The sequence below is a fragment of the Stomoxys calcitrans genome, chromosome 5 (genome assembly GCF_963082655.1).
Source record: "Stomoxys calcitrans chromosome 5, idStoCalc2.1, whole genome shotgun sequence".
NCBI classification, from domain to species: Eukaryota; Metazoa; Arthropoda; class Insecta; order Diptera; family Muscidae; genus Stomoxys; species Stomoxys calcitrans.
Window position 1 is genome coordinate 129,198,637 of NC_081556.1, and position 18,252 is coordinate 129,216,888.

An 18,252-nucleotide genomic window follows, 5' to 3' on the forward strand; every position below is an offset into this window, starting at 1 on the left:
CCTGGTTTAGGTGCCATATAAACCGATCTTCTTCAGCTTTTAGAGTGCGCAATTCTTATCTGATTTGTCTATTATTTTGCACGTGGTGTTTTAGTATCACTTCCAACAACTATGCTAAAAATGGTTAAAATCCGTTTATAACCTAGTATAGGTGCCATATAAACTGATCTGGGATCTTGACTTCTTGAGCCGCTAGAGGGCGCAATTCTCATCCGCTTTGGCCGAAATTTTGCATGAGGTGTTTTGTTATAATCTAAAAACTATGCTAAGTATGGCTCAAATCGGTACATAACCTGGATGTAGCTGCCATATAAACCGATTTGGGATCTTGACTTCTTAAGCCTTTAGAGGCCGCAATTCTCATCCGGTTTTGAGGAAATTTTGTACAACGGCTTCCCCCATGACTTTCACATGCGTGTCCAATATGGTCTGAATCGATCTTTAGCTTGATACAGCTCCCATATAAACCGATCTCCCGATTATGCTTCTTGAGCCCTACAAGGCACAATTCTTATCCGAATGGACCGAAATATTACCCGATGACTACTACTATGTTCTTCAACGTTCAATACACTTATGGTTCGAATCGAACTATTACTTGATATATCTCCAATAGCATAACAATTCTTATCCTTTATTCCCTGTTTGCCTATAAAGTGGTACCGCGCAAAGAACTCGACAAATGCGATCCATGGTGGAGTGTATATAAGATTCGTCCCGGCCGAACTTAGAACGCTCTTACTTGTTTTGTTTTTCTAATTTTCTCCAAATTTGATAACTTTAAGTTTATATTTGTGTATAGGAATGCTTTAATTGTTGCTTTGCAATTCAAAAAATTTTGACAGAGTACTACCATAATAAAAAATTTTAAATGTTAAATCAGCAGACACTGTTTGTTGATACATAGGTATCAGCAAACTTATGTATTTGTTCTTGTGTATACCATGTAGTGTATAAGAGCAATATTTCTGGGTTTTTCAAAAGTTAGCCATCACCCTAATTCTATGCAGGGTATAAAAAGGTTTAAAAGTTTCAAACAAAATTTAAAAACTAAAAATGACAAATGTCAATCATTCGAATTTAAGGCTTGATTATAAGCTGCTTTCAAATGCCAACTCTGAACGCAAATACGAAGAAAGGTGTAGTGGGATTTATTTATAAGTATTATTAAAGTTGGATATATTTTTATAGTTTAAATTAAAAATTTGTGGCTCCAATTCATTTTTGTCGGTTTTCAAAATAATTCCAGTCTGAAAATAAGTATTTCGCGGTAACACTGCTTGTCAATATTTTCAACACTTTTTTTCACTTTGTGTTGCCAACAACAAAAGTCAATTAATCTTCGACAGGGTCGTTATGCGCCAAAAAGATACAAAATATTTAAATTCTTGTTATCTTTATCGTCTAATTGTGATAAAAACAAATGTTAAGTATGTATATACGATAACTATATGGACACCAATAAACGTATGACGTTGCAATACAGTTAATTATTAACACCGTATTTTTTTACTTTATTGTGTGCGTTGTGTTATTTTATTTTATTTTTTTTTTGTTTTGTCAATTGTTTGCACTGTTATCTTACTTTAACCATATTGTCGATTTTAAAATTTTGCTAAGGCAATGTGTGTCCGATGAATATCGTTAGTTAAATTCAAATTCCTTTCAGCGTAATTCAATTGTCGATGCCTATCATCGAGCCGATCGCGTTACTTACTGAATACTGAATGATAAATGCTAATTTACCAAGTATGGCTAAATTTTGAGCTTGGTCTTGAGTGGCGTAGTTGTAGTAGTTGGTTGGGTGGGCTCTTTGTTTTGTTTTTTTTTTATTTACTTTCGTCTTCTTCATCTTTGACACGACAACGACACGAACGGCAACAAAAGGCCTCTCACACTTGACAATTGATGGTATGGTAGAGGGGGGATGTCGTATTTATGATCTTGATTTGCTTTTCGGCAAACTATTTGCGGCGTTTTGTTGTATTGGAAATGATGGTGGGGTTTTGGTGGGAAAGAGATTTACAACTCATTGTATTGTGTGTTTTTATTTTTATTTTGATAAATCGTTGTGGTTGTTTAGTTTATTTGAATGGTTAAAAATATGTTACTTGCTTCCCCAGTGCCCTATATTTCTGACGTATGTATGTGCGTGTTCTTGTAAAGATGTTTGTTGTGGTTGTTGGTATAGTTTGGACCAAAGTGCAAAACTTGGCTCTTGTGCGTACGTACGTATGTACGTGTTATTCTCAATGACTCATTTGGTCGTGAACAATCTGTTGCTGTAAATTGTTTGTGGGGAAGCAAAACTTAAATTTCATAATAGGTAATAATAGCAAATTTCCAGCTAAACATCTTTCTCTTGGGAATTTCTTATCTGTTCTTGAGTGTAAACAATAAGATACCACATGTTAGTGATCATATTGTGCCAATTGTTAAGGTTAATTGCAAATTGAAAAGAAAGCCTTGGTATTCCCATAAAGACTGGCTATAAAACAGAAGGGATTTTTAAAATATCGATTTTCTCGTGAATGTAGAAATCTGCGTAATCCAAAATTTGAGTTCTCAAAAGCATGGGTGTGAGTTTTATGGGGTGACATTAATAAATAAGATCATATATTGGGTCGTTCACTTGGGAAGATGCACCTAAACTTTGCTTAGGTTTTTCTAAATATTGGGTTGCCCAAAAAGTAATTGCGGATTTTTTAAAAGAAAGTAAATGCATTTTTAATAAAACTTAGAATGAACTTTAATCAAATATACTTTTTTACACTTTTTTTCTAAAGCAAGCTAAAAGTTACAGCTGATAACAGACAGAAGAAAGAATGCAATTACGAGTCACAAGCTACTTTTTGGGCAACCCAATACATATACAGCTGTATTCAAAATAATAGGAGTGCTACCTCCTAATATTTTGAAAAGTGAAATTTGTTGGCATAACAATGTCCAAATTAAGTGATATTCTACACAGATAGGAAAAATATGTTTCAAAATCATGCGCCAACGTTGCCATTATCATACACGGGCGTTGTTGGAAACATTGTCAACAAGCGTAAATGATTGACCGTTATGGACATCATCCCTTCAAAATGTGTATGTATACCAATCTTTAGCTTAAATGACTCTTAGTATGTGTATAGCCGGCCGTGGTGCAATGTGCTAAGGCGTTTGTAAACACACAATGAGATTTTGTGATCTTTAAATAAACTGTGCACTAGAAGTTGTCAGAGTGTGAACATCTGTGGACGTTTTGTTCAACATAAATGTTGTTGGTTTTTAAATATTTGTTGTTGATCTACTAACATATGTGTGTTGATTCACTTTTATGAACGAATGTGGCCATTTTGTCAACGACTTTTTCTATGGATGTAGCAATTGTATCCCTTGATTAAAATAGATTTCCTCAAGATCTGCAAAATAGTGGTTTACAACTGTAATTCCATCTTCATTTGAGGTAAACGCTTACCAGCAAGGATTTTTTTAGATTTGAGAACAGGTACATGTCACTGGGAGCTAAATCAGGAGAATAAGGTGGGTGTTCAAGCAACTCGTACATTAATTCGTTGGTTTTTAGCCATTGCTTAAACACTCTTGTGCGCTGGTGCGTTGTCTTGATTAAAAAAAAATTTTTTGTGTTGTAAGCCAGGACGTTTTTCTCGAATTTGTACATTTAAATGATCCAAAAGGTTGCAATAGTACTCTGAATTTATTGTTTTACCCTTTTGAAGATAATCAATCAATAAATACCGTTGGCACAACCTTACCAGCCGAATGAATTGTTTTTGCCTTCTTTTGGGCACTTCCTCCAGCTTCAGTCCATTGTTTGGATTGTTCTTTTGTCCATGGAGTATAGTGGTGGATCTATGTCTCATCAACAGTTGAGAAACGACGCTTAAAATAATTTTTTTTCGTTTTTTTTCCAAACAAGCTTGATAAATGTTCATTCTTTTGTGACACTCATCTTTCAGAAAGCTTTTTTGTCTGTAGTTCTTCTTGCAAAATTTAATGGACTCGATCATTTGAGATGTCCATGATATTAGCTATTTCACGCACTTTTATTCGTCGATCATTTTATACCATATGATGCACTTTGGCTAAAATTTCTGTTGTTGATGCTATTTTTTGACGTCTACAATGCTTGTACGACCACGTTTAAATTTAGCAAACCCAATTTTTTACTGTTGCATATGAAGGAGCACTTTCACCTAACACATTCACCATATCATTATGAATTTCTTGTCCCGATAAACCATTTTTATGTAAATATTTAATGACACCACGCGTTTCTAATGATTCCATTGTAAAAAAATCGCGGATGCGTCTTTTGTGAAGAACTGTTTCTTTATAAATGCGTTGCCAGATTTTTGGTTAATACATCTAAAACAAAATTTCGAAGTGAATAAACCAAAACTCTATAGAGAAATTAAGGAAATATTAGGATGCTATGATCTATTCATTACAAATGCCTCATCACATAAAAACCGTCCGAAACACTCGACCTCAAACGTAAAACATCAACTATTGATGATGGTTGTTTGTTTTTGACGGAATTTTGGAACATATAATTTTACCTTATGCAGAATGGAAAATCCTTCGGAAACTGATGTTTCAACATCGGATATATACTAGTAAATTGGCAAAGCAGTCGATAAAGGTCAATGGGGTTTAGGTAAAGTCGTCACCTAATCAGTCTCCTGACCTCAATCCCATTGAACATACATATATGGGAGGACATGGAAATTCAGGCCTGTTCGGGTTTTCGAAAATCCAAAACGAAAGATATTCTTTGCCTTATATATGGCACACCAAAAAGAAAAGAAATAAAAGAATGGAAGATACACACATTGGAAGCTACCACTACCTAAACCCTATATACGTGCGTTACGCCATAGTTTTCTTCACGGGAAAGGAAATAATGCATATTTAGAAAGAGTTCTGCGTCATGTTCTTAGATAAATCCATTTATCTATATTCACTCAAGCTCACGCAATAAGAATTTTAAATCAAATACGGTCACGCACGATCACGTGATTAGATTTGGATCTCACTCACATATCACGTGATTCACGCATTACATGACAACTCACGACTCCCGTGCACACCTCTAAATCACACCTAAACCACGGGTATTGTCCAGCACTAAACATAAGTTAAATTCGTATACTCAAGAAAATTAATTTTGAAGGTATGTCAATGGAATTTCCCCTCGATTGCTCTCCACCAGTGATGCCAACTTAGTGTTTTACGCACTAGATTTGATGCTTTTTAGTTTACCAAAAACCAGAAAAGTACCATCTAGTGCCAAACGATTTCTAGTTAGTGATTTTTACTCTTTTTGTAAAGTTTGAGTTTTTGGTTTGGATATGTACTTCTCTCAAATCAATGAAGTCCAATTAAAGTTTTATCCAATGATCAGCAACCACGACCACACCCATAGAAAAAATCAAGCACGGCGTTGACAAAATGACCACATTCGTTCATAAAAGTGAATCAACACACAGATGTTATTAGATTAACAACAAATATTTATAAACTAACAACAGTTATGTTGAACAATACGTCCACAGACGTTCACACTCTGACAACTTCTAGTGCACAGTTTATTTAAAGATCACAAAAAGATTTTGTGTGCCGATGAGTATGAGAACCTGTGTTCCATCAATCTCATTGTGTGTTTACAAACGCCTTACCACATTGCACCACGGCCAGCTATACGCAAACAAGGTTTTAAGAGTCATTTAAACTTTAGGTTCGTAAAACGGTCATTGCATGAATCAACAACGCTTGTTCACAAAATCATTCACGCTTGCTGACAATATTTCAAACAACGCCCGTGTATGATAATGGCAACGTTGGCGCATGTTTTTGAAACATATTTTTCCTATCTGTACACTTTCGACGAGTCCAAACAAAGCGCTGCTTAGACACCTTTTCGAAGAAAAGTCTCGTATGGGTGAATACATCACGAATGTTGGCAGCATTAAAAAAATTTTTCACTAAATTGGTTTCCTGGTGTTCCACCCATGATTTGAACCTCGACGTTCTGATAGGTCAATAAAATCCACAGCTGGACGATTAAAATACAAGCATTCGATGGCGACGACCCATTATTTTTTGTCAATTCGTTCACACGTCGTGATTTTCCTGTATTTTTTTACTTATTCCAAGAATAATACTAACGCTAAGCTACATTAGCAAATTTTTTTCCTTGAAATTATACACATGTTTGCAAAAATTTTCAAAAAACGAATTTAGTGCTTCTTACACACAATTTTACTCTTTTTAAAATTTTTATTGCGCTTTTTGTTGCTAAATTGTTGACATCACTTCTCTCCACACAGTTCGAAACGACCTTGCTCCCCCAAAGAGAGATTGTCAACAATTGCTAACTCCATATGGAAGTACATATGTGTTTACAACAACAACAGATCGCTCCCATTGTATTTCAAAAAGGTAAACACACACACACACAACAGTTATGAAATCCCATTTTATACTGAAGATACCTAAGCAAGCCACTTTTTTCGCACAACCCATACCGATGAAGATTTTTTTTTTGCATGTAATTCAATCAAAAATAAAGAACGAAATGACAGAGGACATCAGAATTTGACTTCAGACTCTTGATTTTTGAATTTTGCATTCAACTTACTGAAGTTATTTATACATTCGATTTAGGCCAGGTATTCGCCAAATGGTATTTTATGATAATTAAAGTCATTTGGCTCACCATAGTACTCAAAAAAATACTTAACAGGTAGGGCCGATGTTTTTTTTATTCTATTTTGAGACATGTTTGTTATTGTAACAAATTTGGGGTTTTTCTGTCTCATCTCATCAACATGCACACTCTGCGAAGTTTTGCATAAAACCCAAACGTAAAAGAAACTTACCGTAAATCCGCATGAATCATCATCATCAACGTCATTGCGAACATTTTCATTGACCACATGACCGCACACATACCATGTAACCTGAGCGTCCGAGGGATAGACGCGGCAACAAAATGTTGCCTTCGATGTTGTGCTATATGCGTCGTCATCGGTCAACAACAGTACGGGTAAAGGTGATTTGATCAATTCTAAGCCACTACAGCTTGTATTGGCTTCCGAATGGCGTTCGATGTTCAAGTTGGTTGATGTGTAACATTCGCATTCGCCATTATTTGTGGTTAGGTGGCAGGTATAGAGGCCAGAATCCAAATCGAAGGCATCGAATATTCGCAAACACAATAGACCATTGCCATGATCAATGTAGCTACATATGGAAGAGGGGTTAAAGTGAATTGTAAAGAAAGTTTGTAGAAGACATTTTGCACAGAAGGAGAGGGCCATAGTTAAACTACTCACCTAAAGTCTTCAGAGTCTTTGATGAGCTCGCCATTGCGGCTCCATGTGTACGTGTAAGGTTGATTACATTCCAATTCGAAGCACAAATCAATGGTTTCACCTTCATAGTGTTCCACCGCATCTGGCAGTGGTTTAATGATTTTACACACGCTGGGCTTAATGTTTGCATTAATGGTTTCAGTGTCATCGGCGTCGTCATCGGTGGCTTTACAGCTTGGCACAAACTCAACCACAGTCGATGTGACAATGGGGTCGTGGCCCTCACCCTCAATAAGACAAGTGTAGGTGCCCTCATCAGCCTTGGAAACATTGTCAACGAATAGGAAAACCTCATCTTCACATAGGTGCATTTGGAACCTGCTATCTGGGTGATCCATTGGGATTTCATTGCCATTGTGGTAGAACTTGCAGGAGGGCACTGAGGAACCCCTATAACCAGCAGCCAAGGCCATGCGACCTCCAATTGCCGTTGAAGGACCCATCAGTCGTCTATGCAGGGGGGCATTACGCCTTGAGGAAGAGGCTCGTATACTGCGACCGGAAGGTGACTTTGAATAGCGAGAACTCTTAATGACATCCAGGCGTGCCGTTGCCTCTATGCGCCCATAATCATTTTCCAAGGTAATGCGATACAAACCAGCATCATCGAAGGAGACATCTTCGATTTCCAAATAACGCAGATCGTCAACTTCCTTGACGGCTATGCGGCCAGTGGGTGTGATAATTAAACCATCTTTGTCCCAAGTGGCCCATGGCGTGGGATTACCCGCCATGGCACACTGGAAGCGTACATTTTCTCCTTCCTCCACGACACGGCTGTTCGGAATGGCTAAGAATTTCGGAGCAGAGGAAGGCAGATTTAGATCCTGATAGCTGCGTCTACTTTCGTTAATGTCTATGCCCGAGCTGCGATAGGAGAGTCTGCGTGTAGGCGAAAAACTGCGTATGGGTGTGGAACGCGGTGTGGACAGGGGTGTAGAAGTGGTGGATAGCAATAAACCGCTGGGTCTTGACAATTGTCTGTTCAACATATTCTCCTTTTCCTCGGGTACATCAACAATTATGCAGGCAGAAGATAAATTGCGGCCAATATTGTTCTTGGCCACACATGTGTATTCACCCTCGTCTTCGGGATAGATGCGAGGTATGCGTAGAGTGGCCTTAATGCCATCATAGGTCATATCGTAGTCTTTGCTGCCACTGGGCAATACACGTCCATCCTTCTCCCATATAATGGCGGGTTCGGGTAGACCCTCCACGTGGGCCTCTAAGGTAATGGTATCACCATCACAGCAGCGCAAATTGCGAAGGGAGCGTATAAAGCGGGGCAAAGTTTCAATGTTACTGTAGAAAAAGAAACAATTTGTAAAAAAAAAATTACATTGTACTTTTGCTTATTTTAAATTAAAAGTAAAATAAAGCAAAAACAATTCTTAAATTTTACTTACCCATGTCTTATAGATCCTTTCTCCATTTGTTTTTGATTTAAAATATCTGAAAATTAGATAATCAATAAATATTGCTCATTAAGTTGCAAATTATAAGAAAAATAAGTAAATATTAATATAATTAATAATAACCTTAACTTTAAGTTGAAATCATGCGTCAAATAACGCGAATGACAGAAATCAGTTTTTCATCTGGCGATGCTGGATCGTACAGATTATAGATAAGCTAAGACTGCCGAAACTCTTAATATGCGATTTACTCCGTAGCTTCCTTCAAAGGAAACAATGGATATTTAGAAAATTCAAACGTCGCAGCATCATGACATTGGGAGCAGAATTCTACTTGCGACATTTTCTTAGATAACTCTCGTTTATTTATATTCACAAGCGCCACCAACCAGTCTATGTGCGAACTTCAAATTCCTCATCTATACATAATTTATCTATGCATGGAAATAATTTAGTTTATACACGAACCCAAGTGATGGGTAACTCAGCAATTCTTCTGTCTAGAAAGTTGGCATCTCTATTTCCAAAGACAAAAACCCACTATTTTATAGTAGAATACAACAACGCCAAACAAAATAGAAACTGACGGCGTCGCATCTTTAAAATATTGAGCGACTAGAATTATTATGATTTATTTAAACAACAGTTGCAATTAAACCGTATGGAGCATTCCACTATTCGCAAGTGTGGGGGCGCCCGGTAGCTCCCAGCTTCTCGTGATAACGAAGAACACCACGCAGATTGAAGTTCAATGTTCCAGCCCTGGTGTTGCCATATGGCAACAGGAAATTTCTCGCTCTAAAGGACATCTAGGGACTAAAGCGTAATATTTTTGGAATATCTATTTGCACAAATACTTATTGTTATTGTAGGTTATTGGGGACTACAAATGGGCATTATCATCATTATCAGATTTGGGTATAGCTCCCATATAAAATAGTCCTTCGATTAAACTTCTTGAGACCCTAGAAGCCGCATTTGTTATCCAATGAAGTTTTGCATATTTTTTTATTATGACTCCCAATATCCACGATAAGTACTTACGATTACTTCTACGGCTCCTAAAAGACTCAAATTTGTGCCTGATTAAAAATGAGTGAGATAGATGAGTAGTGTACTTTTAGTACACATATACCCTTCAACTAAGTTTGAGTTCATTTTTCCCAGAACACTTGGTGGTGGGTCTCCAAAATTCCGCCCGGCTGTACTTAGCACACGTTTACTTATTAAAAGTATAAATAAATTGAGAAACTTGTTGTCTGTTCAGATTTGAAGGCAATTTGCTCAGTCGTAAACCATAGACAAAATTTGGCACTATCACATAAAGCAAGTTTGATGTTGGAATTTTGGAAAATTCTTCTCTTATAAAGGGTGGTTAAATTTTAATGTCTGATGTTGTTTTTGAATAACTTTAGGCGTTCGATTATGTTTATTTTCATGGTTCAAAATTTTATTTGTCTGAAAATAAGAAATGACAAATGAAACGCAGAGGTACTATGCCATGTAAAACTTCTCCCCAAAGAGGTGTTGCACTGCGGCACGCCGTTCGAACTCGGCTATAAAAGGGAGGCCCCTTATCATTGAGCTTAAACTTGAATCGGACCGCACTCTTTGATATGTAAGAAGTTTGCCCCTGTTCCTTTGTGGAATGTTCATGGGCAAAATTTGCATTTGCACTGTAACAAGTTGAATTTCCCGTTATTTTATTATAAAAAATTAAAATTGATTAGTATTCTTTACAAGTGACATCCTATTCTTACACGATTATCAATGTTGCCGCTGCTAAAGCAAATATTAACGCCGTCACAATTTCTAAAGCATGCCTTCGTTCTCTTGCCGACATATGTTGGCAACACTTTTGATTTTCTTATGTAATCGATATACTCCCATCACAACGCTCACATTGTACTCCCATCTCTAAACAAAAATAAAACAATTTTCAACATAAGAGGCATTTAATTCTTAAGAAAAATACAACTAAAATCAAATAAATCCAGCCAACATGATTATGATGCACGTTGACCTGGAACCGGGGTTCCGCAAAGCAGATATAAATAGTTTGCCCACCATAAATAGTCAAACTATTTTTGGCTTTATAGCCAAAGTAGCACCACAACAGCATGCATTGGCCAGGTAAATAGATGGTTTGGAGCACAATTGGCATGTCAATTTATTGTGGGCTTTTATTTAGACAACAGCAACAGGATGCCGATTTGCGGGTGGATTACGTGCAAATACGACGTTTGGCTGAGGTGACCGATGTAAAAGCTTTGGTATTTCCCGCCTCGGCGGCTATTATTGGTCGTGTGGAGGGCCACATTCGTGTCAGTATTAAAGTGGATACAAAAAAGCAAATAATAACAGAGTCATCATGCGATCAGTGCAAAGGAAAGGGTATGTAGAATATGAAGTGCAGGGAGCATAATTTTACTGTTGCAATTTTCAGATTCCTGCCCCCATTTATTGGCCTTGATATTCTGGCTGCATCGCAAAAGCACCGACACCGAAACTCCCATTGTCTATGACTTTTGGGGTCATGAAACTGAGTCTCTAATGGAAGAGGGACGTTGTGAATCCATGCGTATACGTGACATTTTTGCCTGCGATGAATTACGCACCGAATGTGATATAGAGGCTGCCCAAGTCACAGAAGTTGAGGGCGCCGCATTCTTAGAGGCGGTTCTAGACGAAATGGAAGGTCTAGGCATGAAAGATTCTGCTTTATACAAACACTGCCGTGGTTCTACAGATGAATTTGAGCCCATCTATATACACCACACTCTTTTGGATGCCGCAAACAATGACATTAAAGATATCAATAGCTTTTTGAATTACATGGAAGATCAATGCAAACAGGGACTTTTCGATCGTGTGGCCTCAGTGTCCAAGACCAGCTACAAAACTCCCCTATGGTTGGAGACTCAATATATGCGTCTACGTTGCTCCCTCATACATCGCATAGCTTCACGCAAAGATACCATAGAAGATGATCAGATACTGGAGACGCTTTTCTGCAAACATCGTGATCAAAATATCGAAGAGAAACAGCAAATGAAGCAGCACAAACGTTTCATATTGAAACAAACCGAAAAGTTGGAAAATAAAACCTACCATGAGTGTGGCCTGTTGATAAGTGAAAGTTATCCCTATATATGTGCCTCGCCTGATGGCATAACAGATGATCACATTGTAGAGATTAAAGCACCAAAGACTGATGAAGAATTTGAAAAGTATTTGGAGGGGCGCGAGACCATAGCTCCCAAGTATATGGCACAAATTCAAATACAAATGTACACAGCCAATGTGACTAAGGCATTGTATTGTGTACTCAGTCCTACATTTGATACCAATGGTGCCTTGCATTATGTATGGGTACAAGCCGATATGGAATTTGTGGCAAGTTTACTGAGTGCGGCGGAAGATTTTTGGAAAGAAGTGGTATTTCCTCGTTTAGCGAAAATGTACTTCTAAGCTTTTTACATGCTAAAAGATATTTTTAGTTTTTTGTACGTATAAACCCACAAAGACTTGTTATAATAAAATTGTCATTTCTATAACACCCATCCTCCACCCATTGTATGGAAGTCTGCCAACCAATCATTAGCAACGGATAGGAAACATAAATAAAATCAAACCCACCCAGGTTTTCTTTGCTGTTTTGTGTATCATAATGAATGGAAAGTTGTTTTTTGTTTCTCTTCTGGTGTGGTGTGGTGTGTTAAAACAATGTCCGCAGTACTACTTACCTTTGGCAAATATTTGTAATGAGATTACAGCCTTTGTTTCGCCATGACAATTGGTGGCTATAACAGAATATGTACCGGTGAAATCTAATTTTGCATATGGAATTTCCAAGCGATACTCAGGTCCCTCACCAACTCGACGGAAATGTGGTGCGTCTTTGTAGTATTCGGGCTGAAAATGAAAAATGAAAAATTGTTGAAAGAAAAATTTTAATGGAATAGTTAATTAAAGAAAATTATCACAATGCTACCAAAAAGATTAACAACAGCCCAATTTGATAAAGGGTTCCATACAAATTTTTAACTAAATTTTGTTTGCATATCGAATTTTGAAGAAATTTTCTATGAAAAATCAATATTTGAAGAAATTTTTTTTTAAATCAAATTTTGAGGAAATTTTCCTGGAACATTAAATTTCAACAGCACCACACAGACTGGAACATCGAGGTCCGATCTGTGTGGTGTTCATTGCTGTCACGAGAAGCTAAGCTGCGAGCTACCGGGGACGTCCAAAGGTTGCGAATAGTACAACACACTGCTTCAACAACAACAACAGTATAATGCTCCATATGAAGAAGCTGCAACAGCAGTCGTGGACAATCAATGGTATCAAGCGACAGTCTTGCACATATTCTGAGTGCTTATGATGCTCTATATGACAAGACGAGTGAAATGGCACTTTTAATTAACCAATGGCCAACCTGTTCCCGCGGCGATCGGTCCTTTGGACCGGAACAAGCTTGCTCGCCTACAAGAGCTTGACGAGGATAGCCACCTCCACATGAAAATGTGGCTAACACAACAACAAAATTTTCTAAAAATACAAATTTAGACAAAATTAAAAAAAAAGTCTAGAAATCTTATCTCGAGAAATTTTTCTAAGAAAAACAAATTTTAAATAAATTTGAAAATAAAATTACGAAGAAAGTTTTTACGAAAAAAAAAATTTTTGATAAAATTTTCTATCGAAAAAAATTATTAATTAAATTTTGACAAACATTTTATAAAAAATGGAAATTCGATGAAATTTTTGGCAAAACTGCACTTTATCGAGCCCAACTCTGATTTCGCTGAAATTTGGTGTGTAGTTGTGTACTGTTTTCCTGAAATTTTCTATGAGAATCAAATTTCTACGAAATTTTCGATAAAAATCCAATTTCGATTAAATTTTCTATGAAAATCTGATTTATGGCAAAATTTCCTATGAAGATATTTTTTATGAAAATCAAATTTAGCCGACATTTTCTATGAAAATAAAAATTCGACCAAATTTTTTTGTAACAATCAATTTTTGACAAAATTTTCAATGCTTCTAGCAACAACACACTTTTTGTTGACTTTTAAATGTTTTTTGCTGTATTATTCTTTGAACAGAAAGCATTAAACAATGGTCTAAAGCCGGACAATATCCTGCAATGGAATCTCAAAAAAATCAAATTTCGACAAAATTTTCCAAAAAAAGAAATTTCGACGAAAATTTCTATGAAAATCAAAATTTGAAAATATCGACGACGTCTTTTATGTAAATCAAATTTCGACAAAATTTTCTATAAAAATCAATTTTCGACGAAAGTTTTTTGGGCCCAAAACCTTAAATCGAGAGATCGGCCTATATGACAGCTATATCCAAATAGGGACCGGCTGAATAATCAGCCGACAATACATTCGGATCATCGGACATCAACATTCGGATCGCTAGGATTGAAGCAAATGTAGTTGTATGGAGAAGAAATCCATCACTACAATCGAAAACGCATGCGGGGGAAAACAACAGGTGGTTTTGAACACACATCGCAAACTCGTTTTCGCGGTATATTCGATATAAGTACGACCCACCCATTGGTGGGTCGTATGGTCCTTAAAGCCTACACTCCTAATGTGGTTGAATAAGCCCTTTAACCAAGGACGAAATGCGTCCCACAGTGGTCCTGGCTTTCCTTTTTCATGGCAAAAAATCTTCGATCATTAAGCTCGTCTCGATAAGAAATCGACGAAATTTTTTATGAAGTTTCGCCAAAGTTTTCAATAAAAATGTCGACGAAATTTTCCATAAGAATGTCGACAGTATTTTTTTTACAAAATTCGTCCAATTTTTCTCCCTGTAGTGTGTTCTATTTCTTAATTACCCAAACCTTTTTGTTTTAAAAGATAACAAACGGTTTCGAAACCCTTTCAACAATTTATTTTTAAATATGTACTCGTTGAACATGAGATGACCTAATCCAATGCAAATGTTTGTTCATTCGTCTAGAATTCATGTAAAATAATTTTTTGTTGTTGTTATTTTTTGCTTAACATGTTCTGTGGCTCATTTTGTTGGATTTGGTTCAAGTTCAAAATTTCTATTTTTGCATACAGCAACAACAACAACAACAAGATTTGGTGGTGGCATGAATGTCGTTCATTACACACATGGGCATATGCAAAAATTCAAAAAGCTTAAAAACAAAGAAAATAAAAAAGTTTTCCTTAAAGCGTTTATTGCAATTTTAAACAGATAATTTAAAATACATTTTGACGTTTTGTAAGGACAAAATTCAATGAATGGACAGACTGCAATCATGCATGGTTTAGCTTCGTGTGTTTCAATGCAGCACGCATGCCTATTGTCATTCCCCCTAAAGTTGTTGTTGTTTGTTGTTGTCGTTCTCTTGTTCTCTTCCTCTCTGGCGCTCTGACGCTCTCCCACCAATGTCGTTTATTTTTCGAGTTTGCTCGTACAGCATGATTCATGAAATATGTTTTTATTACAGTTAATAATTTGTTTAATGTTGATTTAATGCCATAAAAGAACAATTCAATAGTAACAACTACCATGTCTGTCTATCGGTTTGTTTGTAAGGTGGTCGCTTGATAGACAGACACATTCGTTTGCGTTACAAAATGACGTCGACCCCACAGACAGCATGATAGGCGCTTCGGTAGGTGAATGGCACAAGAGGAAATGACACTTACAAAGTGTGACGTAACGAAAAAAATAGGGTTGCACTTTTTGTTAGCATTTATGGGATTTTAATAGATTTTTATGAAGAAATTTGTTGAAATTAAATTTTTATAGAAAATATTGTTGAAATTGGATTTTCATAGTAAATTTCGTCGAAACTTTGTCGAAAGTTGATATTTCACTGAAATTTGATTTTCAAATTATTGTCTAAATAGATTTTTTTTGGAAAAATTTCATTTAATTAGCAATTTCATCAAAATTAGACTTTCTGAGAAAATTTGGTCAAAATTTAATTTTCACGCAAAATTTTAACGTAAAAATTTTCTTTGAAATTTGACTTTCATACAAAAGTGAACCAAAATAAAATTTTATAGAAAATTTTAGTTTTCGTAGAAAATTTTATTTTTATAGACGATGAATTTTTTAATACAAAATTTTGACAAAATCGATTTTTCATAGAATATTTGTAATTTCTGTCTAAATTTGATTGTTATAGAAAATTTCTTAAAAATTTATTTTTTTTTAGAAAATTTCGTCAAAATTTAATTTTTATAGAAAATTTCGTCGAAATTTGGTTCGATTTTCGTAAAAATTTCTATTTTTGTAGAAAATTTCGTCGAAATTTAATTTTTATAGGCAATTTTGCTGAAATTTAATGTTAATTAGTTTAGTTGTTTTTTCTCCAAAGTAAAGATGAGCTTAAGGACCGAAAGAACTATGTCAAGCAGAAAGATTTGATTATTGAAAAGTTACTGAAAAGAAATTGCCTGATCAACATAGGATGTTGTTTAAGTATCACAAAAATGATCTGCATAGCCTGAAGCGTCAGCAGTCATGTGGATATGAGCAAGGCGATGGTAGTGAACAAGAAAGTCTAGCCACTCTTCAAAATGGGACGTATACCAATAGCTGCTATATCTATGCCCAAGGATCTGTTGATCAGGCAAACTTTTCAATAATCAAATTTTTCTGCTTAACACAATTCTCATGGTCATTAGCTCGACTCCACTTTGGTGAAAAAAATCAACTTAAGTAATCATATACAAGAACGGTTTGTAAAAGAATTACATTCAAGAAATTTTCGTCAAAATTAGTTTTTTTTTTTAAAAACTTGGCCAAACTTTGATTTTCATAGAAAATTTCGTGGAAATTTGATGTTTATGGAAAATTTTGTCAAATTTGTTGTTTCTTTTTCATTTCTAAAAAAATCGTAAAAATTTAGTTTTCTTAGGAATTTTTTTCAAAGTCAGATTTTCACATCAAGATTCGTTAAAATTTGATTTTCACAAAAAACTATCAATTTTTTTTTATTTAGGAAATTTCATAAAAATTTGCTTAATAGTGCTAAAGTTTAAATAATTTGGCTTGTTCCTTTCTCTACCTGCCTCCTTTGAGCTTGTTAACATAGCTGGTCGCTTATATAGTTTCCCTACAACCTGCTATGGAGTTTGTTCGCTAGTTTAGATCTTAATTCCCCTATAACCTCTCCTTGGCCTTGTTCGCTCAGCCGGACTGTAGGAAGATTTCTTAAGAGCACTTTCTCTTTCTGCACGACTCTTAGAAGCTTGGTCGCCTAGTTTGGATGCAGAGAGAGGGAGTCTTCCAATATCAAAACGGCGCTTCGCAAAAACTTCGGTGCATTTTCCAATTACACTCGTCTCTAAGTCTCATACAGCAGACAAACACACTGTAAACATCACGCATATCTCACCCTTTGTCTTTAAGGTAATTATCGCCTATGAGTTGCAAAATCACACACCAATAAAGAAAATCCGTTTATAATACCAAAATAGGATGTAACACCACGAAATATTCTTCTAAGATCTCATAAAGTGTATATATTCTTGATCGCCATGGCATTTTAAGTCGGGCTTGCCATGCCCATCCTCCTGTTCATCCGCACGCTAACTTTATAGCACGTTTACATTGAGTTTTTTTAAATCTGCATTTAACCAAATTCAAAAACAAATCCTGTCCATTTACACTGCGTTTTTTGGGGATTTAAGTGACATACACAAGCGTACATGCGTAGACATCAATGTGCATATCGCACACAACCATACATACATAAGTCTTGAAAACAGTTGCATACTTTAGTACTTTTTTGAATTATTCAGCCATGAAATCGGGTTTATTTGGATTTTAAAAATAAACCTGCAAAAAACACAGGATTTAAATCTTGAAAATAAATTCGGGTTTATTGGCCAATATAAACAAACTTTTAAGAGTTAAGTTAGGCGCTTGAAATTTTGCACAAATACTTTTTATTAGTGTAGGTCGGTTGGGATTGCAAATGGGCCAAATCGATCCACCTTTTTTATATAGCTGCCATATAAACCTATCTTGGGTCTTGACTTCTTGAGCTTCTAGAGGGTGCATTTTTTTCCCAAAATGGCTGAAACTTTGCACGTGGTGTTTTGGTATGACTTCTAAAAATTGTGTCAATTATGATTCAAATCGGTTCATAACCTGATAAAGATGACATATTAACCGATCTCCCGATTAGACTTCTTGAGCGTCTAGAGGGAGCAATTCTTATCCGATTTAGCTGACATTTGGCACATATGGTTTTGGTGTGACTACCAAACAACTGTGCCAAGTATGGTCTAAATCGATTTATATCCTGATATAGCTGCTATATAAAACGATCTCCCAATTGGATTTTCGGAGCCTCTGGAGGGCGCAATTATTACTCGATTTGCCTGCAATTTTGGAGGGTGGTATTTTTCTACAATATAACTTTAAACAGCTATGACAAG

The 18,252-nt window shown here is 36.0% G+C and overlaps 2 protein-coding genes across 9 annotated transcripts in view; one reads left to right on the forward strand and one right to left on the reverse strand.

Moving 5' to 3' along the window:
• The window catches only part of LOC106080969 (myosin light chain kinase, smooth muscle), a 171,629-nt gene that overhangs the window by 29,998 nt on the left and 123,379 nt on the right, over positions 1-18,252 (reverse strand). For 7 of the 8 annotated variants that reach the window (XM_059368416.1, XM_059368415.1, XM_059368420.1 and 4 more), the window contains 4 exons: positions 12,553-12,721; positions 8,798-8,843; positions 7,350-8,693; positions 6,894-7,257 (listed from right to left, as the gene is read on the reverse strand). In XM_059368416.1, the coding sequence (XP_059224399.1) occupies positions 6,894-7,257; positions 7,350-8,693; positions 8,798-8,843; positions 12,553-12,721 (1,923 nt within the window). Of the gene's footprint in view, positions 1-1,585; positions 1,675-6,893; positions 7,258-7,349; positions 8,694-8,797; positions 8,844-12,552; positions 12,722-18,252 lie in introns of those variants that run through there. The other variant, XM_013242614.2, reaches the window with a different exon arrangement.
• Positions 10,722-12,487, forward strand: LOC106080970 (uncharacterized). Its single transcript, XM_013242616.2, has 3 exons — positions 10,722-10,939; positions 10,998-11,200; positions 11,253-12,487. Exons 1-3 carry the CDS (start codon positions 10,809-10,811, stop codon positions 12,275-12,277), a joined length of 1,359 nt encoding a protein of 452 aa, XP_013098070.1. The 5' UTR covers positions 10,722-10,808; the 3' UTR covers positions 12,278-12,487.

Coding starts and splice junctions, on each gene's coding strand:
- LOC106080970 (XM_013242616.2), top strand. CDS start 10,809: ATGATTATGATGCACGTTGACCTGGAACCGGGGTTCCGCAAAGCAGAT. Junction 10,940..10,997: donor CAACAGCATGCATTGGCCAG/GTAAATAGATGG, acceptor GCTTTTATTTAG/ACAACAGCAACAGGATGCCG. Junction 11,201..11,252: donor CGATCAGTGCAAAGGAAAGG/GTATGTAGAATA, acceptor TGCAATTTTCAG/ATTCCTGCCCCCATTTATTG.